Source organism: Rutidosis leptorrhynchoides, chromosome 3, assembly GCF_046630445.1.
Source record: "Rutidosis leptorrhynchoides isolate AG116_Rl617_1_P2 chromosome 3, CSIRO_AGI_Rlap_v1, whole genome shotgun sequence".
Classification (NCBI taxonomy): Eukaryota; Viridiplantae; Streptophyta; class Magnoliopsida; order Asterales; family Asteraceae; genus Rutidosis; species Rutidosis leptorrhynchoides.
Window position 1 is genome coordinate 607,986,656 of NC_092335.1, and position 23,905 is coordinate 608,010,560.

General features: G+C 33.7%; 1 protein-coding gene across 1 annotated transcript; it reads right to left on the reverse strand.

The window, feature by feature from the left end:
* Nucleotides 1–22,931: 22,931 nt before the first annotated feature.
* LOC139902231 (uncharacterized mitochondrial protein AtMg00810-like) lies at nucleotides 22,932–23,330 on the reverse strand. The gene has a single exon (XM_071884876.1). The coding sequence runs from the start codon at nucleotides 23,328–23,330 to the stop codon at nucleotides 22,932–22,934; it is 399 nt and encodes a 132-aa protein (XP_071740977.1).
* Between the last annotated feature and the right edge of the window lie 575 nt (nucleotides 23,331–23,905).

Consider the following 23,905-nt stretch of genomic DNA (forward strand, 5'->3'; position numbering starts at 1 on the left):
CGAATGCTAATTAGATGCGAAAAATCAAATCTAGTACTTAATTGGGAGAAATGCCATTTCATGGTTAAAGAAGGCATCGTTCTTGGACATAAAATTTCAAAAAAAGGAATTGAAGTGGATAGAGCTAAAGTAGATGTAATTGCTAAACTTCCACATCCCACAAATGTTAGAGGAGTTAGGAGTTTTCTAGGGCATGCCGGTTTTTACCGACGTTTCATAAAAGATTTTTCTAAAATTGCCACTCCTATGAATAAACTCCTAGAAAAGGATGCGCCATTCATCTTTTCAGATGAATGTATCAAATCTTTTAATATTCTTAAAGAAAAACTCACTAATGCGCCGATCATGATAACACCAAATTGGAATCTACCATTTGAACTAATGTGCGATGCAAGTGATTTTGCAATGGGAGCCGTTTTAGGGCAAAGGATTGAAAAACGATTTCAACCTATATATTATGCTAGTAAGACATTACAAGGAGCACAAACGAACTATACAACTACTGAAAAAGAACTCCTTGCTATTGTCTTTGCTTTTAACAAATTTCGATCATATCTCGTTTTAGCAAAAACGGTGGTCTATACCGACCATTCTGCTCTTAGATACCTATTTTCAAAACAAGATGCTAAACCAAGATTAATCCGTTGGATCTTACTCTTACAAGAGTTTGATATTGAAATCAGAGATAAAAGAGGAGCAGAAAATCTCGCCGCTGATCATCTTTCTCGTCTTGAAAATCCTGAGTTAGAAGTTCTAAATGAATCGGCCATACAAGACAACTTTCCTGATGAATATCTATTGAAGATAGATTATAAAGAAATTCCATGGTTTGCAGACTATGCAAACTACTTAGTTTGTGGATTCCTTGAAAAAGGATTATCGTACCAAAGACGAAAGAAATTCTTCAGTGATATAAAACACTATTTTTGGGAAGATCCACACCTGTTTAAAAGTTGTCCCGATGGAATAATACGCCGATGTGTATTTGGAGATGAAGCTAGTAAAATTTTAAACCATTGTCACACAGGACCAACAGGAGGGCATTATGGGCCTCAACTAACAGCAAGAAAAGTTTATGAAGCTGGATTCTATTGGCCTACAATTTACAAAGACGCACACCTTCTTTGCAAATCCTGTGATGCATGTCAAAGGGCCAGAAAAATAAGTCAACGTGATGAAATGCCACAAAATGTCATCCAAGTATGTGAAGTATTTGACATTTGGGGTATTGACTTTATGGGTCCATTTCCAAAATCTAATAATAATCTATATATACTCGTAGCCATTGATTATGTATCTAAATGGGCGGAAGCACAAGCTCTCCCAACTAACGATGCACGAGTTGTAGTCAACTTTTTAAAACGTCTTTTTGCAAGGTTTGGAACACCGAAAGCTTTAATAAGTGATCGGGGTACTCATTTCTGTAATAATCAACTTGAGAAAGTTCTTAAAAGATATGGAGTAACTCATAAAATCTCCACCGCATATCATCCACAAACAAGTGGACAAGTTGAAAATACCAACCGAGCTTTAAAACGTATTCTAGAGAAAACCGTAGGATCAAATCCAAAGGAATGGTCCATTAAATTGGAGGATGCACTCTGGGCTTTTAGAACAGCCTACAAAACTCCAATTGGAACCACACCTTTTAGACTTGTTTATGGAAAAGCATGTCATCTTCCAGTAGAAATTGAACACAAAGCATTTTGGGCTTTGAAGACATGTAATCTTGATTTACATGGAGATGGACGTCTACGATTAAGTCAACTAAACGAATTAGAAGAATTAAGACATGAAGCATACGAAAATTCGTTAATCTATAAAGAAAGAACGAAGAAATGGCATGATAAAAGAATCAGAAGTTCAAAAGAATTTAAAGAAGGAGACAGAGTTCTTCTTTTCAATTCACGATTCAAGCTATTTCCTGGAAAATTGAAATCAAGATGGTCTGGACCATTCATAGTCAAAAGAGTTTTCCCATACGGAACGATAGAATTGATAAATTCAAATGGGATTGAATTTAAAGTTAATGGTCACAGAGTTAAACATTACATACATGGTCAGATGGAAGTCGACAGCGAAGTTAATCACAATTTCGACACCACAGCTAACTAAGTGTGGGGAGAATCAAGTCTTTAAAGGATAATATGTATTTCTGTTAGAGTTAGATTGTCTGTTTTCGTGTAGTTCTCGAAAATGGAACCCGAATGGTCTTTCCCTAGCAGACCCTAAAGAACTAGTCTTCTCCCCCCATTCTGAATTTTTATTTTTTTTTAGGCTTTTACGAAATGAAGACTGCCTGTGAACTAAACCATGGTCTAATGCTACACGCTTTGATCACTAAACGTAATAATGACATACTCCCGAGTGAAATAGTATCAGTAATCAGAGAAAGAATGGACGGAGTTAGAAAAGAATCCAGATGCGAAGATAATAAGTTACAATTTGGTAAAGGAAAATCAAAATCCGCAGCAAAAAGAAGAGCACGACACCTAGAAAGATGTCACAAATGCGGAAAATGGTCACATGGAGGTAAATGTTCAAATAATCAAACCTATTCAAATACCGAATTTGTTACTTTATGCAGAGACGGACCGTTCATATGTTTAGAAGAAAAGACACTGAATGCTCGAGGTTACGCTTATGTAGCAATGGAAAACCAATTAAACCGACTATCTTATGAATGGAATAGATCATATAACTAAGAAATCTATTTCAAAGGTATGTCTGTACAGTTTTTATTTTTATTTTTATTTTTAACCTTTTGATAATAAACGCTAATTTGTTCGCTAAAAAGTATTAAATTGGTATTGAATAAAATTAGGTTTGGCGACCGAAATTATTGATATCATTCAAAAATTTATTACATCACTGCGAAATTTAACGTTTATTCTTAAGGTATAAATATCTTTAATCAATCAACCCAAAATATTTCAAAAATTCGTCATGAGTCAAATTAGGTCTTGGAACCGAAATTACTTTACCGAAAAGAGGGGCGCATATTTTTGATAATATTTGATTGATTAAAGTGGGATAAAAAGCCAAAAAGATTTTTAATTTTATTTTTACCATGTTTTTAAAATTAATATAAATCTTAAATTAATATTGTAAACTTTGTAAAAACAATATTTTTAAAATTGTAAATATTTGAAAAATTAATATAAGTTTGGTGTGAATTTATAATATGAATTTTTAAATTAAGTCTGGTGTGAATTTTTAAAATATGAATTTTTAATTTTATGCATTTCAAATTTTAAGTTTGGTGTGATTTTTTTTAATATTAATTTTGAATTTTATATTTAAATTGTGTGAATTTAAAAACAAAAATTTACTCTATCTCATTAAGTTAAAAATATGATCTTTAAAATTCGTCGTAAGTTGAAGACTAGGTCTTTGAACCGAAATTGCTTTACCCGATGGCGGGACGAGAATTTTTATTATCATTATTTTTAAGCTTATTGATTTAAAGTATGCCAAAAAAAAAAAAAAAAATTAAAAAATCCAAAAATCTAAGCTTTTAAAACAATCGCTTGAAAATGACAAAATTTTAAAATTTTGTCGAGGGACGGACTAGGGCATCGTCCCGAAACGACCTCGTCCTAAAAAGAAACAAAATTTTTAAAATTTTATTTAATTCTATGTTTTAAAAGTATAAGGTTTAAAAAAAAAAAAAAAAAAAAAAAAACTGGATTTCAACCCCATGCGACTCGCATGGGGGAAAGGCATAATCCATGCGAGTCGCATGGCCACAGAAAACTGGTTAGGTTCAAAAGCTCAGTCGATCTGTTTTTCTTTCACAACACACATACACAAACACGAAAATCTCTCAAAACTCTCTCAATTTTTCACCAAAATTCACCAAATTTCTTGCAAAACTTCACAACAATCATGCCTAGATTCAGTAGTCTCAACCCCTTCAGGAGAACGGTAAAGATTTCACCCCTAATCTCTTTAAATTTGAATTATGTGTGTTCTTGAGCCATTTTACCTAATTTAATTTTTGTTAATTTTTAGTGAAATTAGTGTTAAATTGATGTTATATTATGCATGTATATCCTAGATAGAAGCTATTTAACATGAATTGAAGCTAAAAACTTCAAATTTTTAAGAATCTAGGGTTTGTGTTCTTGAGCAATTTGGGGCTTTTTGATATAAACAGGTTATGGCCGATTTTTGTCATGAATTGTTGCTAAATTAAGTAGTGTAACATGTTTAGGTAGTTAATTGATCCAAACTTTGAGCCTAAACATGTTTTTGAGAATTAAAGTGGACTTTTTAAGTCTAAAAATTCATGAACTTGGATAATTTGATATAAAGGCCATTTGAAACTTGTTTCATTGCTAGTAGTGATTATTTTGGCATGTTATTTGAGATAAATGCTTATGAACTTGATGTACATTTTTCGTATATGCTTATTTGACAAAGTGTAGACTTGACAAAAAAATGAAAATGAGCACTAGTTTGATTTGAATGCCATGTAACAAGTGTTTAATTGCTATAATGATTATTGTTGACATGTTTAAGAGTTTAAATGTGATAAAACATTGTACACATTTTCGTATGTAAAAGTGTAGAATTGTTATTGTTAAGAAAATGTGTATAAAATGTGTTATGAATTGAACATGTCATCATAATTGTTTCAAGTTATTATTTTGCTAACACTAATGCATATTTGGATGCACAAATTTTGTGTTTAATGTGTTTTGCAGAGAAATACAGATACGGACGGTGCATCATCGTCCAGACAACCAGAGCCCGAACCGGAAATGTTTTATGAACAAGAACAACATATGCAACAAGAAGAAGAACAACATGAGGATCAACATATTCCATATCACGATCAAGATCAATTATTCATGAATCAGTTTCGTCAATTCGCTCCACATCAAATGATTCTGAGCTTAGACATTAATGAAGATCAGTTACACCCAAATCTGAGATTTGATCGATGTTGGATAGAGTATCCAGATTATCAAAAGAACATGCACATTCTCTACTTTAAGGTTGTTGAAATGCCAAGGGCAATTGACTGGGTACCTTTGGAAACAGTTGACCTTGCCGAACCGATTCGGGAATTATTGGTGCAAAGGTATGGTAATTCTCAGTTTAACGATTGGATGCGCCTATTTTCCATTCGTAGAACCATATATAGGGAATGGTGTATAGAATTACTTAGTACTATTAAGTTAAACAGTGATGTTAGGAGGATAGATGATAGAAGCTTTATTAGATTTCTGTTAGGTGGACGCATGTACAGAATGTCCATGATAGATTTAGCCAGGGCCTTACAGATTTACACCCCTGCTGAACTTTTGAGCCCCGACTGTAATAGCCTGATTGCCCAAGGAGAAAGGATAGATAGGGAATTTGATATTAACGCCGTCTGGAGGCGTATGTCCCACTTTAATGAATTTCACGCCAGTGGAAATCATACATACTTAGATATAGATAGAGCTGAACTCCGGGTGATTCATAGATTCTTAGCAAACACAATTACACAAAGGGGTAAGAATAAAGAGAAATTGACCGTAAACGATTTGTTCTACCTCAAGTGTATTAGAGACCCGAGGAGTTTCGTTAACATTCCCTATTGTGTTGGTTATTATCTCGCTAATGTAGTTTCGGGGATGAAATCGGGGAGTATTATAGGTGGTGGTATTTTCATTACTCTCATTGGAGAGTATTTAGGTGTGGATAAGCACCAAGGGGGTCCAATGAATGAAATAGAGGACGAAGGTGAAACTATAAGTTCAAACCTTTATCACGGTGCAAGGGTATTATTGATGAGACGTGGTCGGGTATATCGATACGAGGGACCTCAGCGACAGGTAGAAAGAGGTTCGGATGACGAAATGGAAGAGGCGAACAACATTATAGGAGTTGTTCGGGAGACTGCTCTTGATTTAGGCGTTCGTATGGAGGATGAATACATGACGAACTATGATAGGCATATGCAGTACGAGGCATGGCAACGTCGGAATGACTACGAGCATTCCCGGCAACGAGAGCATGGCCGATGGGATTATCATCAGCGCCAAATTATAAGCCAGTTGCAGCCTGGCGAGATGTATTATCCGACCCGACCCGCATACTATCCTGCACATCAGCCAGAAATGAGACCACCCTATGATTTATATGATTATGACGCAGCATACCAGTTCACCTATCACCAGCCATGGAACCCTGATCCGAACATGAATTGGGATCCATATCCTAATTTTCCTCCTAACCCGCCTTCTGATGAGTAGAGATAAGTTGGTAATTTTTATTTTTATTTTAAACACTTAACATTTTATTACGTTTATGTAATGTTTGATATTCTTATTATTATTGTGTACTAATATTTTTCTTATAGTTTGAAAGTGGGATGCCAAAGTTCCATTTCAAATTGCATGTATGATTATATTTGTATTGTATGTATTCTATTTTATGCACAAAACAGGGTAAAACAACGCGTTTTCAAAGACTGGCATTAAGTTCAGCAAAAGCAAGTAATTTTTGACGACAATGATGCAAAATATATGTGAAATAACAACAAGACGGAATGAACAAATGACGTGCACCATTTATCATTCAAACAATCAAACGACAATATGTTTGAAACTTTGGTAAAATTTAATCATTTTTCTGCGATAATCACCCTCAATAATTTAAATTATTTCTGATTTCTTGCAAATGAGGGCATTGCAAGATCTTAAGTGTGGGAAGGGGTTAAATTCTTTCGGATTTTAAAAATATTTTTTAAACACTTGGTTGCCATTAAAAATGCTAGTAACGCAGTAGTTGTGTTAGAATCTAGTGCTCTCCGATAAGAATGGATTCAAAATCATGTTTATACATATTTATGAACGATTAAAACTAGGTTATTGAGCCGAAATTATCGTTACCTCGGAAAGGACATAAATTGAGAAACAACCAAAACGTTAGAATTCATTTAATAAGAATGGAATAGAAGAGAAAAAGGCAAAGAAAAATATAAATAAAAGCCAAGTGTGGGAAAAGTTTGCCAAGTTATTCAAAACATATCACATATTTTTGTACAAACAATTGAAAATACTTTTGTTTTGAACAATAATCAAATGTTTTACCCGATGAAAGAAAAGAAGAGATGGATCTACACGATGAATCAATTCCATCATTAGAAGGAAGTAAAGTCTTCCGAAAAAGACACGCGCTTCTTGATTTAGGTCATGAAGTTGTCGTCCAGACCAGCTGTAGGTTGACGAAAAATCTAGAAAAGTCATCACTAAAATCGGCTGGAAATCCACGGACCTCAGCATCAAACAGGGTCGCCAAGTGGTCAGATTTATCCTAACCATGAGAAGGATTTATCTCGTACAATGGGGAGGCACTGTGCAAATTAGCTGGATAAGACTAATGAATCAGATCCCCAGAAAGGATAATCTCCTTAAAGATTAAAAATCAGCTTTTAAGCCTGATATTACTCAATCCTTGAGATTGACCTTAAAGATTGAGAATTCAAACTCATGGAATTCAATGATATCTAAACTCGAGCTTGAACGAGAAAATATTTTGATCAAAACTACAAACCGATTTGTTTTCTGAAAATCCATTTTCAATGCGTTCATTACCATTGAACGTAAAATCCTAGGAATTCACCTGGAATTCATTAGGTCACCTGAACTAAATCGGGTGTCAACCGTAAGAACGGTGGTTGCATAGCATGGTCGAAGACAGGACCTTGTGCCAGACCAAAAAAATTATAAGGGTGAGCTTTACTATTGCTCCTACAAAGGATAGTAATTGCATCCGACACGTTATAGACCATAATCAAAAGCATGTCACGGGACATTGCCTTAACAGTTGCTTGTTCATCGCTTTCCTTTACAACCGGACGGTAGTTTACCGAAAGGTAATATACGGAGCAAGTAAACTAGACGTGTTGCTTTCCTAATACAAGGTTAGCAAGTGGGTGACACAAAACCATAAGTTTTGAGCTAAAATTTTCAAATCTGAAACCCACAAAACCCACAAAAATATTTTGCAAACACCGGTGAAGGGTTATTCCGGAAAACTTATCTAGGGTAAAAGCTAGATTGAATTTTCAAAAGATCAAATGTTTTCATAAAGATCCAATTTCCTTAAGGATCTACATTTTCATAGTCATGTGGGACTGTAAACCGCCTTTCAAATGTGCACTTTGCTTTGGAAACCGAAAGTAAATCGGCTATTTGATTGTAAGTGTCGTTGACCTAAACCCAAGGCAACTGTGGATGACACACCCACCTTTAACTATGGTTCTATCATTACTATCATTGTTTATACCGCTCTATCAAAATCACTGATGTACAAAGTGTGAAGAATAAAGAAGTGATTCGTGTGATGTATTATATTATTTCAAGACTGTATTGCTTGAGGACAAGAAACGTTCAAGTGTGGGGATATTGATAAGGCTAAAAAGGAACATATATTTCATAGCATTATCCCCCAAGAAAGACAAGATTTTAGTTGTAATTGTTCCATATTCAAGTAATATTCGTTTATATTTAATAAGTGCGAAGACAAAAGGCGAAAACGAAGAATTGAAGACGGAAAGGTCCAAAATGCTCAAATGTACAAGATACAATTAAAGTGGTTCAAATTATTGATGAAGAACGTCTAAAAATGACAAGAGTACAAGTTGCGGAACGCAAAGTACACGATATAAAATAATACGCGAAGACGTCCGAAAATCCGGAACCGGGACCCGAGCCAAGAAGAAACGCGCGACGCAACGGACCAAAAATATCTAGTCTACTATGCATATAAATATAATATAATATATAAATAATTATTAAAATTATTTATATTTAATATTATGTCGGCAAGCTATGAGACAAATCAATGTGAGCTGTCCAGGGTGGCCATGCGACTCGCATGGCCAGAAGGCTATTTCCCATGCGAGTCGCATGAGGATCAGAATCAGGCCTGGTCTATAAATTTGCCAGTTTTCGTTCGTTTTTACACACGCCCATAACATAATAATAATAATACTCCATAAGATAATAAATAAATAAATATATATATATAGTATAGATTAGTGTTATATTAGATTAGTTCGGGTTATGTAAAGGTTATTTTACGGGTTTTTGAAGTCGAAATTCTGTCCGTGTAACACTACGCGATAAATACTCAATGTAAGTTATGTTCTCCTTTTTAAATTAATGTCTCGTAACTAAGTTATTATTATGCTTATTTGAGCCGAAGTAATCATGATGTTGGGCTAATTACTAAAATTGGGTAATTGAACTTTGTACCATAATTGGGGTTTGGACAAAAGAACGACACTTGTGGAAATTAGACTATGGGCTATTAATGGGCTTTATATTTGTTTAACTAAATGATAGTTTGTTAATGTTAATATAAAGATTTACAATTGGGCGTCCCTATAAATTACCATATACACTCGATCGGACACGATGGGCGGGGTATTTATATGTACGAATAATCGTTCATTTAACCGGACACGGGAATAGATTAATAGCCACTAGAATAATTAAAACAGGGGTGAAATTACATTCAAGGGTAATTGGTGTAATTGTTAACAAAGTAGTAAAACCTTGGTTTACACGTAGTCGATAACCTGGTGTATTCATTAAACAAAGTATTAAAACCTTGTTACAATTCGAATCCCCAATTAGTTGGAATATTTAACTTCGGGTATAAGAATAATTTGATGAGGACACTCGCACTTTATATTTATGACTGATGGACTGTTATGGACAAAAACCAGACGGACATATTAAATAATCCAGGACAAAGGACAATTAATCCATGGGCATAAAACTAAAATCAACACGTCAAACATCATGATTACGGAAGTTTAAATAAGCATAATTCTTTTATTTCATATTTAATTTCCTTTATTTTATATTTAATTGCACTTCTAATTATCGCATTTTTTATTGTTATTATATTTAATTGCATTTTTAATTATCGTACTTTTTAATTATCGCAAGTTTATTTTATCGCACTTTTATTATTCGCAATTTCATTATCGTTATTTACTTTACGCTTTAAATTAAGTCTTTTATTTATTTAATATTTTACATTAGGTTTTAACTGCGACTAAAGTTTTAAAATCGACAAACCGGTCATTAAACGGTAAAAACCCCCCTTTATAATAATAATATTACATATATATATATATATTTGTATTTTTAATAAAAGTAAACTAATATAGCGTTGAGCTTTGTTTAAAGATTTCCCTGTGGAACGAACCGGACTTACTAAAAACTACACTACTGTACGATTAGGTACACTGCCTATAAGTGTTGTAGCAAGGTTTAAGTATATCCATTCTATAAATAAATAAATATCTTGTGTAAAATTGTATCGTATTTAATAGTATTTCCTGCTAAAATTAATAACTATTTTATATACACCTCGCATAACATCAAGTATTTTTGGCAACTATTCATACCATTATCCCCCAAGAAAGACAAGATTTTAGTTGCAATTGTTCCATTTTCAAGTGATATTCGTTTATATTAAATAAGTGCGAAGACAAAAGGCGAAAACGACGAATTGAAGACACAAAGGTCCAAAAAAAAGCTCAAATATACAAGATACAAATAAAAAGGTTCAAATTATTGATGAAGAACGTCTAAAAATGACAAGAGTACAAGTTGCGGAACGCAAAGTACACGATATAAAATAGTACGAAAGGACGTCCGAAAATCCGGAACCGGGACCCGAGCCAAGAAGAAACGCCCGACGCAATGGACCAAAAATATCTAGTCTACTATGCACATAAATATAATATAATATATAAATAATTATTAAAATTATTTATATTTTATATATATTTAATAAATATGTCGACGAACAAGAAGACAAAAGATATGTGAGCTGTCCAGCGTGGCCATGCGAGTCGCATGACAAATAGGCATAAACCCATGCGAGTCGCATGGCAGTAAAAATCTGGCCAAATGCCTATAAAAAGGCAGTTTATGCACGAACTCAAACACATCTTTTTCTTTTCCTTCTCTGTAAACATATAACATAAATAGATAATTATAATTTTAATTATAATTTTAATAATTATGATTTAGTTTAGTATTGTAACAAATGATTTACGGGTTTTAAGTCAAGACTCTGCCCGTGTAATACTACGATATTAATACCCACTGTAAGTTATGTCTTTCCTTTTTAATTTAATGTCTAGTAGCTAAGTTATTATTATGCTTATTTAAAACGAAGTAATCGTGATGTTGGACTAATTACTAAAATTGGGTAATTGGGCTTTGTACCATAATTAAGGTTTGGGCAAAAGACCGACACTTGTGGAAATTGGACTATTGACTATTAATAGATGGGGGGTATTGTCTAATTGAGTGACAACTCATTGGAGTCTGTCGAACCTATCTTCAAATTAATTATCCTAATAATTAATAATGATTATGGTTGTCCTATTTAGTGACGTTCATATGGAATCTATTATAATCATTTAATTAATTATTCGGGTTGGGTAATTGATTATTCAAACTGATCAAGTGGGTAAATTAATATTCATATCTAATCAAAACAGGGGTAGATTACATACAGTGATAACTGGTGTAATTGTTGACAGAAGTGATAACTGCGTCACAGTTTAAATCCTTAATTAGTTGGAATATTTGACTTCGGGTATAAGGGTAATTTGACGAGGACACTCGCACTTTATATTTATGACCGATGGACTATTATGGATAAAAACCATTTGGGTATCAAATAAACCAGGACAAAGGACAATTAACCCATTGAACTAAACTAAAATCTAAAAGTCAAACATCATGATTATGGAAGTTTAAATAAGCATAATTGTTTTATTGTATTTTTCACCGTACCTTTATTTACTGTAATTTTATTTTCTCGCATTTTATTTTCTGTCATTTACTTTATCGCAAATTATTTTACGCACTTTAATTTTCGTCATTTATTTTTACGCTTTATTTAAAATCGACAAACCGGTCATTAAACGGTAAAAACCCCCTTTTATAATAATAATACTACTATATATATATATATATATATATATATATATATATATATATATATATATATATATATATATATATATATATATATATATATATATATATATATATATCTTTTTATATTTTTATCTTTTTATATTTTTGTGTGCGTTAAACTTCACTGTTTCCCTGTGGAACGAACCGGACTTACTAAAAACTATACTACTCTACGATTAGGTACACTGCCTATAGTGTTGTAGCAAGGTTTAGGTATATCCATTTTGTAAATAAATAATTAAAACTTGTGTAATACATTTTTAAATTAATACTATTTCGTACACCCCGCTGCACACATCAAGTTTTTGGCGCCGCTGCCGGGGAACGCCGAAGCGAAACACCACTACTAAAAAAAAAAAAAATAATTTTATATTAAATTTTAATTAGTTTTTGTAAAAGATATATATTTTTATATTAAAATTAAAAAAATTAAAAATCTATTAAAACCGAAAAAAAAAATTTATATTAAAATCTATTTTTAAGTTTTTTTTTTTATATATAGTTATAAAATTATAAAGTGTTTTTATTTTATTTTAGTTTTTTTTTTAAAATTAAGTTTTTATTTAAATTATATATTTATAAATATCTTATTTATAGAAAACAGAAAATAAAAAAATAAATAATTAAATTATTACGTGAACCTGTCAATTTGACCTGTCATCTGAACTGAACTAGCAGGTCATGCGACTCGCATGACCTTTTCGCTTGACCCCATGCGACTCGCATGAGTGTCACAGACAGGCCACATAATTGACCTAAATTTGCATTAATTACGGAATATATATATTATTATTAATCTAAACCCTAGTTTATTATTAATTATTATATTTAGTTTTTAATTTAATTAGTTATATTTACTTATTATTAGTTTTAAATTAATACTTTTATTATATAAAATATAAAAATAATATTTTTATAAAAACTAATAATTTTTTTTTACTTTTTATTTATTTTATATTTTGTATCTTTTAGTCATTTTAAGCGTAATTTTTGTATTTTTATCATTCGTGCTTAGTTTTAAGTCTAGTTTTTTACCGTAATTTTATTTTTATTTCTAGAATTTTTAGGATTGCCGTAAAATCCCTTAAGTGCTTATTCCTTAGACTAAGATTTAGGTGCTTTAGAATTTTACGACGCCGTATTTCGCACTACTTTCTTATTTTTATTTTTCGACGCCTATTTTTCGACCTTTTTATTTTTCGACACTTTTCGACGCGCAATCTTTTTCTCTCTTATTTCTCGCCATTCTAGGTTTTAGGACTTAGAATTTTTTCTACTTCTTCTCTAAATTTCTTAAAATTACGAAAATTTATTTTAAGTGGTTAAATTGATAAACATCAAAATTTTCTGGTTCGTAGTAATAGTTGAATTTGTACGTGGACCGGGTTATTGGAGCCAAACAGTACTCAATTATATTGAGACCAAACGAATCCTGCCCCTCTGCTGCATCTTTTGGCTATTCGAAACGTGGGCAAAATCAGAAAAGTCTATTAATTGGATAACTTATTATAATTTTTCTTTCCTTTTTAAAAACTAATAGGATATTCAGTGAATGCACCGAGTAAAACGTTCACCACCTTTCATACGTTCACCACCTATAACTCGATCAAGACATCTAGCCAATATTGTCGCCGTTGATTTTTCTTTAGAATCATCATCTAGTCGACCAAGAACTCCAACTCAAATTTTCGATAATCCATCTTTTGAACCCGACCTCACAATTGAGAATCTGGAGAATATTCAGGGACAATTCCAAGATCCAGAACCACTAATCATTCCTCCTGAACCACAAACCATTAAATCAGAATCCTCTAGTGATTCGTATTCAACAAATTCAATTATGGAAGTAACGGAACCTCTAAGTATGGAAGATCGAATGAGAGCCACACGCACGGGCCAAGGTCACGCCATTATTAAGCCAGAAGTTAATGCGCCAGATTATGAAATCAAAGGACAAATTCTACACATGGTAACTAACCAATGCCAATTCAGTGGTGCACCGAATGAAGATCCTAAGGAACACCTTCGTACGTTTAAAAGAATTTGTACACTATTCAAAATCCGAGAAGTGGAAGATGAGCAGATCTATCTCATGTTGTTTCCCTGGACTTTAAAGGGAGAAGCCAAAGATTGGTTAGAATCGTTACCTGAAGGGGCGATTGACACATGGGATGTTTTAGTTGAAAAATTTCTTAAACAATTCTTTCCGGCATCTAAAGCCGTGAGACTTCAAGGAGAAATTGTTACGTTCGCGCAAAAGCCAAATGAAACATTATATGAGGCGTGGACAAGATTCGGAAGGATGTTGAGAGGATGTCCTCAACACGGTTTAGACACTTATCAAATAGTACAAATATTCTACCAAGGTGTCAACGTTGCTACACGAAAAGACATCGACATAACAGCTGGTGGTTCCATTATGAAGAAAACCGCCACCGAAGCTTACAAGATCATTGATAACACAGCATCTCACTCACATGAGTGGCACCAAGAAAAAGATATCGTTAGATCATCTAAAGTGGCTAGAGCCGATTCTAGCCATGACTTAGATTCCGTTTCCGCAAAAATAGATGCTTTCGAAAGACGAATGGAAAAGATGAATAAAGATATTCATGCAATACGAATCAGTTGTGAGCAATGCGGTAGACCACACTTATTGAAAGATTGTAATGTTGAACCAACGATGGAACAACGAGAGAATGTTTCTTATATGAACCAAAGGCCGGGAAATGATTATCAAAATAATTATCAACCGCCAAAGCCGAACTTCAATCGAAATCAATACATTCTTTACAATCCAAAAGGACCCGAAAATAATTCATATAACCAACAAGGTCCGAATAACCAACCAACTCAAAACAACACTTTCAATCAACAAAGACCTAGCTTGTATAAACCACCACAACAACCCGAAGAGAAAAAGTCAAATCTAGAAGAAATGATAGCAAGGCTAGTTGAATCTCAAACACAATTTATTACATCTCAAACCCAAACGAATGAGAGGTTTGATCAGTCACTTAGAACTCAACAAGCTTCCATTTTGAATCTAGAAAAACAAGTAGGTACTGTTGTTAGATTAATAAGTGAAAGGGAACAAGGAAAGCTACCGAGTGATACTGAAGTAAATCCTCGGAATGAGAATGTTAACATGGTGTCAACAAATTCTGAAAAACCAGCTCCAGAAGATGGGAAGGTTTTAAATGTGAGTAACAACGAAGAAGTTACAACACCACCACCACCACCGGAGTATGTAAAGCCAGTGGTGGCACCATACAAACCACCCATCCCATTTCCAAGAAAAGGAGTTGAGTATGAGCAAGTAATAGGTAATAAAGATTGTGATACCTCTGGAAAGAAGAAGAAGAAAAAGAAGAAGAAAGTACAAGAAACAAAAACCGTAGAAATAAACCCGGTGAATACAGTTCCACCAAAACCTCCACCTAGGGTAGGTGATCCGGGTGAATTTATTGTTCCTTGTTTACTTAGTGATTGTGTCATGTATGATGCACTAGCAGATTTAGGTGCAAGTGTAAGTGTTATGCCTCTTTCGTTATATAAGAGATTAGGAGTAGGTGAGTTAACTCCAACGGATATGAGTGTTCGACTCTTTGATCAAACCATTAAGCACCCAGTTGGAATTGCTGACAACCTGCCCATTCAAGTAGGCAATTTAACCTTTCTAGTCGAATTCATTGTCATTGACATAGAAGAGGACCCAAACGTTCCTCTAATTTTAGGTCGACCATTCTTTGCGTCAACCGGGGCATTATTTGATGTAGGAAATGGAAGAATGACACTTAAAAGTGGTGACAAATCGATCACCTTTATGATTCGAAAGACTAAATCTCCACCAACCAAAACGGTTGAACCAGCAAAAACGATTGGTAAGAACCATGTTGTTTTACCAACTCCAACGGTAATACTTAGCAATAATGAAACGCCTAAGTGTGGGGAAAATGAAGTAACACCTAATGATGACATGATAACAAAGAACCCCGTTGTTGATACGAAATTAAATGATCCCGTTATTAATAGTTCAATGAAGAAACTTATTAAACGGATTCGCGATGCTAAAACCAAGGGGAACTTTAAGTTATGTAACCGGTTAGTATCCAATCTATCACCTAAAGAAAAGGAGAAACTAGTTGAAATTGTGGATATTACACAGGAATCCGACCAATGGCTTAAAGAAAAAGTCACGGATATGCAAGTTGATTATGGACCAAGAGAAATTAACGATGAAGTTAATCACAATTTTGACACCATGGCTACCTAAGTGTGAGGAGATTCAAATATTCTAAAAAGAAAATGCTGTTTGGAGTTAGTTGTTCTGTTCTCGTGTAGTTCCGAGAATGAAATCCGATTGGTCTTTTCCGCTAGCAGACACTAAAGAACTAGTTTTCTCCCTCCATTCTGAATTTTTGTTTTGTAGGTTTTTTTTATGAAATTAATATGCATTTTAATTTAAGTTTTTAAAAACAAAATTTACTTTAATTCATTAAGTTGAAAAAATGATTTCTAAAATTCGTCGTGAGTTGAAGACTAGGTCATTAAGCCGAAATTACTTTACCCGAGGGCGGAGCGACAAATTTTGTTATCATTATTTTTAATTTTATTGATTTAAAGTATGCCAAAAATATTATACTTTATAAATTTTTGAAAAGTGGGGTTATAAACCAAACTTCAAAAATATATATATATATATATGTTTGTATTTTATCTTATGTACAAAACAGGGTAAAACAATGCACTTTCAAAGACTGTCATTAAAGTTAAGCAAAAGGTACTAATTTTGACGACAAGACGCAAAACAACAAATATGATATAACAAATGAAGGAATGAACGATGAGGCGCCATCTATCATTCGACGAGCTTTGTAATTACAAACTCGGTATTTTTAATCACTTTTCTACGCTAATCACCCTCATGAATTTAAATTATAGTCTGATTTCATGCAAATGAGGGCATTGCATGATCTTAAGTGTGGGGAAGGGTTATAAATTCTCTCAGGTTTATACTTGGTTTATTTGCCAAATTTTGTGAAAATTTGAAAAATTTTCAATTAAATGAAGTCAAAATCATGTTTATACATATTTATGAACGGTGAAAACTAGGTGATAATACCGAAATTATCGTTACCTCGGAAAGGACATAAATTGAGAAACACCCTAAAACGCTTGAATTCATTTAAAATGAAATAGAAGAAAATAAAAAGGCAAAGAAAGAAACTAAGTGTGGGAAGAATGTACCAAGTTATTCAATTTAAACCATATATCACATATTTTTGTACAAGATTATTGCAGGTACTTTTGCTTTGGACGATACTAATCAGTTTTACCCGGTTTACTGTAATACATTTGAAAGAAAGATGGATCTACACGATGAATCAATTCCATCATTAAAAGGAAGTAAAGTCTTCCGAAAAAGACACGCGCTTCTTGGTTTAGGTCATGAAGTTGTCGTCCAGACCAGCTGTAGGTTGACGAAAAATCTAGAAAAGTCATCTCTAAAATCAGCAGGAAATCCACGGACCTCAGCATCAAACAGGGTCGCCAAGTGGTCAGATTTATCCTAACCATGAGAAGGATTTATCTCGTACAATGGGGAGGCACCGTGCAAATTAGCTTGATAAGACTAATGAATCAGATCCCCAGAAAAGGATAATCTCCTTAAAGATTAAAAATCAGCTTTTAAGACTGATAATACTCAATCCTAGAGATTGACCTTAAAGATTGAGAATTCAAACTCATGGAATTCGATGATATCTAAACTCGAGCTTGAACGAGAAAATATTTTGATCAAATTAAAACCGATTTGTTTTCTGAAAACCCATTTTTAATGCATTCATTACCATTGAACGTAAAATCCTAGGAATTCACCTAGAATTCATTAGGTCACCTGAACCAATTCGGGTATCAACCGTAAGAACGGTGGTTGCATAGCATGGTCGAAGACAGGACCTTGTGCCAGACCGAAAAAAAAAATTATAGGGTGATCTTTACTATTGCTCCTACAAAGGATAGTAATTGCATCCGACACGTTTTAGACCATGAACAAATGCATGTCATTAGACATTGCCTTAACAGTTTCTTGTTCATCGCTTTCCTTTACAATCGGACGGTAGTTTGCCGAAAGGTAATATACGGGACAAGTATATTGGACGTGTTGCTTTCCCAATACAAGGTTAGCAAGTGGGTGACACAAAACCATAAGTTTTGAGCTAAAATTTTTCAAATCTGAAACCCACCAAACCCACAAAAACAATTTGCAAACACCGGTGAAGGGTTATTCCGGAAAACTTATCTAGGGTAAAAGCTAGATTGAATTTTCAAAAGATCAAATGTTTTCATAAAGATCCAATTTCCTTAAGGATCTAAAATTTTATAGTCATGTGGGACTGTAAACCGCCTTTCAAATGTGCACTTTGCTTTGGAAACCGAAAGTAAATCGGCTATTTGATTGCAGTGTCGTTGACCTAAACCCGAGGCAACTATAAAAGACACACCCACCTTTGAACCATATCGTTACTATCATTGTTTATACCGCTCTATCATAATCACTCATGTACAAAGTGTGAAGAATAAAGAAGTGATTCGTGTGTTTATATTTCAAGACTGTATTGCTTGAGGACAAGCAACGCTCAAGTGTGGGGATATTGATAAGGCTAAAAAGGAACATATATTTCATACCATTATCCCCCAAGAAAGACAAGATTTTAGTTGCAATTGTTCCATTTTCAAGTGATATTCGTTTATATTAAATAAGTGCGAAGACAAAAGGCGAAAATGACGAATTGAAGACACAAAGGTCCAAAAAAAGCTCAAATATACAAGATACAAATAAAAAGGTTCAAATTATTGATGAAGAACGTCTAAAAATGACAAGAGTACAAGTTGCGGAACGCAAAGTACACGATATAAAATAGTACGAAAGGACGTCCGAAAATCCGGAACCGGGACCCGAGCCAAGAAGAAACGCCCGACGCAATGGACCAAAAATATCTAGTCTACTATGCACATAAATATAATATAATATATAAATAATTATTAAAATTATTTATATTTTATATATATTTAATAAATATGTCGACGAACAAGAAGACAAAAGATATGTGAGCTGTCCAGCGTGGCCATGCGAGTCGCATGGCAAATAGGCATAAACCCATGCGAGTCGCATGGCAGTAAAAATCTGGCCAAATGCCTATAAAAAGGCAGTTTATGCACGAACTCAAACACATCTTTTTCTTTTCCTTCTCTGTAAACATATAACATAAATAGATAATTATAATTTTAATTATAATTTTAATAATTATGATTTAGTTTAGTATTGTAACAAATGATTTACGGGTTTTAAGTCAAGACTCTGCCCGTGTAATACTACGATATTAATACCCACTGTAAGTTATGTCTTTCCTTTTTAATTTAATGTCTAGTAGCTAAGTTATTATTATGCTTATTTAAAACGAAGTAATCGTGATGTTGGACTAATTACTAAAATTGGGTAATTGGGCTTTGTACCATAATTAAGGTTTGGGCAAAAGACCGACACTTGTGGAAATTGGACTATTGACTATTAATAGATGGGGGGTATTGTCTAATTGAGTGACAACTCATTGGAGTCTGTCGAACCTATCTTCAAATTAATTATCCTAATAATTAATAATGATTATGGTTGTCCTATTTAGTGACGTTCATATGGAATCTATTATAATCATTTAATTAATTATTCGGGTTGGGTAATTGATTATTCAAACTGATCAAGTGGGTAAATTAATATTCATATCTAATCAAAACAGGGGTAGATTACATACAGTGATAACTGGTGTAATTGTTGACAGAAGTGATAACTGCGTCACAGTTTAAATCCTTAATTAGTTGGAATATTTGACTTCGGGTATAAGGGTAATTTGACGAGGACACTCGCACTTTATATTTATGACCGATGGACTATTATGGATAAAAACCATTTGGGTATCAAATAAACCAGGACAAAGGACAATTAACCCATTGAACTAAACTAAAATCTAAAAGTCAAACATCATGATTATGGAAGTTTAAATAAGCATAATTATTTTATTGTATTTTTCACCGTACCTTTATTTACTGTAATTTTATTTTCTCGCATTTTATTTTCTGTCATTTACTTTATCGCAAATTATTTTACGCACTTTAATTTTCGTCATTTATTTTTACGCTTTATTTAAAATCGACAAACCGGTCATTAAACGGTAAAAACCCCCTTTTATAATAATAATACTAATATATATATATATATCTTTTTATATTTTTATATTTTTATATTTTTGTGTGCGTTAAACTTCACTGTTTCCCTGTGGAACGAACCGGACTTACTAAAAACTATACTACTCTACGATTAGGTACAGTGCCTATAGTGTTGTAGCAAGGTTTAGGTATATCCATTTTGTAAATAAATAATTAAAACTTGTGTAATACATTTTTAAATTAATACTATTTCGTACACCCCGCTGCACACATCAATCACGTGTCCAGGTCACGTGTCCAGTAAGATTTTTTTACAAGACTATCTCGTAAAATATAGAATAAAGGTTGGATAGATTTAATTCAAATAAAATTAAAAGAGGTTGTAAGTAACTAGATGGGGGAGTTAATAGTTACTTAATGAGATTTTCTAAAAACTTTTTCGATTTAGAACTTGAGATTACTATAGTGTGATTTGATTTATTTGTTCACAAGTAAAGTAAATGTAAAGATAAGGGATAAGAGAACAAACACGAAGATTTATAGTGGTTCGAGAAGATGTTAACTAATATTCTCCCCCTTTTTGATGATGACAAACATATGTAAGTCTGCTTAAGCGTTCAATACAACACAGGTGTTAACGTCACTTACCATACACTTTCTCCCCCTTTTGTCGAAGTAAAAAGGTTAACTCCACTGGAACTAAGCGCGCCCTAGAGTAATGCTCCTCCTTGAATCTTACATAGCGGTAGATGATATAGCTCCCTCTTAAAATGTGCGATATAAGACTCATAGAAAAAGGATTAGTACACACAAAAGTCATAATAAGAGTACATACATCATAAGCATAAGTCTTTATCATAGACTAGTTAACATAACTACCCGCCCTTAATATTATCTTAACCAACATTTTAAAGATAATTGGCATTGGTGCTGACGGCATCAGAGATTGCGGAGTCCTCAGAGTCGGATGAGAGAATTGTGATAGGAGTGGCAATCCAAAAAGTAAGCGGAGTGGTTGACACGGAGCAAGAAACCTCTAGAGGAGTTATCATACCTAGGTGTCGAAAGATGCGATTGAGATGAATAGAGTATAGAAGTGGATGGTTAGGAAGGTGACGAAGATTTCTCATTCGTTGAGTTACAATAAAGTTAAGTTTATGACATCATTTGATTGGAAGGACCATAGAATGGCTACTTCAGTTCCCGAGAGATGATCGACGAAAGTCTCCCTACAAAAGATGTTGTGTCGAATGACGGTTAAGAGGAGTTGAAGATCATGAAAAATCTCAGAGTCTCGAACACGGATGCGGTGATTGAGATTATGAGGTACATCTGAGTGAGTGATGGTGGATAGTACTTCATGTGTGGGGTATGTGGGGTGCAAGGATCTAAGATTGGTTCGAGGAGTGTAGAAGTTACGACCTTGTGAGGGAATCTTCATAACCGAAGCAAAGTACGAGAGAGGCCAAGTGTGAATCTTGTTACAAAGTTGAAATTTGACTTGATTTGGGTTGACAAGTTCGAAGTTGGCATAAAACTCCCGGATAGGGGTGGATAGATGACCTCATCTAGGTTTAAGAAAGAGAAACATACTTTTTGAATGAATGTTGTTTGGAGGTTTGGAAATTCATCATAGTGAACAACTCTTTCTTCAAGAAGTGTTCGAGTTTCCATATGTTGTTGGTGATATGCCGCACACTGTCTTCTTGTGTTGGTCATTTCCTAGGAACGTGAACATTTTAGCAAGAAAGTCACGTTTGCAACATGGTTTTGAAAACCTATATGTTAAACATATGTCGATTAATTCATGTCTATACGCATTTTTGAAAACAAATGAGTTGTGCCATTTTGAAAAGATAGACAAGTTTCATCATTTCAATTTATGTTTGCCAAAGTTTGATAAGCGTCATGAGATTGACATTTATCACAAGAGTTTGGTCAAACACTTGTGTGTGTGCACGAGTGGTTTTCAAAAACAACTTTAATGAATTATGCAAGAAAAAGTTCCTACATGGCACTCTATTAGTTAAGATCTTTGCAAAGAAGCTTTCACACAATTGATAAGTTATGCATCAAAACAAGTGTTATGAAAGACACTAAATATATTCACATGTGAGATTGTGCAAAGAGTAAAGGATCACATGAGAAAATTTTGAAAGTAAGCAAGATTAAAGAGTTTGGATGCTTACATTTGAGGATCACTAGATGTTGCAGAGAAGGGAGACAATGAAATCTGGAATCTAGTGGTTGGGGTTTAAAGAATGAGTGTGGTTGGTGAAAAAGTGATTTAAATAATAAAGATGGTGAGGAAAAGACAAAACGGTCATCAGCTGTTGTGCGGTCGCGGCCACGGTCGACCGTCCTTTGACCGTACGGGTTCTGTGGGATTATTTTCATTAAGGCACAAGTTCCATCATTCCTAAACCATTCCTAAGTACATACAAGGTCTCCTTTTTTAGAGGCTTAGTAAAGATATCAGCAAAATTTTCTAAGGATTCTACCTTATCAATCACAATATTACCTTTTTGGAGATGATCACGTAAAAAAAATGGTGCCTAATGTCTATGTGTTTAGTCCTAGAGTGTAATATTTGATTCTTAGATATGTCTATAGCACTCTTATAGGTATTTCAGAAGAGATGATAACGTAGTCGATGAAGGTTTGTTTCACCCATAACACTTGTGTACATGCTCTTCATACGGCAACATATTCCGCTTCGGTAGTAGAAAATGCAACGTATGTTTGTTTCTTGGAGAACCATGATGTTAAACAAAGCCCAACAAATGCACATACATCACTTGTGCTCTTTCGATCAATCAATGACCCTCCATGGTCGAAATCCGCAAAGCACATAATGTCAACACCGGTGAACTTTGGGTACCATAGTCCAAGATGCATGGTACCTTTCAAGTATCTAAAGATTCTTTTAACCGCTTCAACGTGAGACATTTTTGGATTTTCTTGAAATCTTGCACACAAGCACACGCTATACATAATATCGGGTCGGCTTGCAGTTAAGTATAGAAGAGATTCTATCATTATACTTGGTGCTATTAAATGAATCTCCTTCTCCTTCGAGAGTAAGCTTGACATTGGTAGCCATAGGACTGGTCATTGGCTTCGAGTTTTCCAATCCAAAATTTTTGAGCATATCATGAATACATTTTTGTTGATGAACGTTCCATCTTCTAGTTGCTTGATTTGGAGTCCGAGAAAGAACTTGAGTTCACCCATCATGCTCATTTCAAACTCATCATGCATTAACTTATAAAACTCATTGCTAAGAGATTCATTCGTAGAACTAAATACAACATCATCAACATATATTTAAACAATAACTAATTCATTTTCATGCTTTTTGACGAAGACTGTATTATCAATTTTTCCCATTTCATATCCATGATTGATAAGGAAGGTTCTAAGTCTCTCATACCAAGCTCTAGGAGCTTGATTGAGTCCATAAAGTGCTTTCTTAAGTTTAAAAACATGATATGGTTTTTCAAAATCTTCAAAGCCCGGAGGTTATGTATAACACCCCGTCAGAACAAACTAACGGAATGTTAACTCTGGTCCCAGTTCTTGACGTGAATTCTACGTAACAACAATGTTCTACAGCAAAAGCAATTAATACCTGAGATAAAACATGCAAAACGGGTCAACATAAAGTT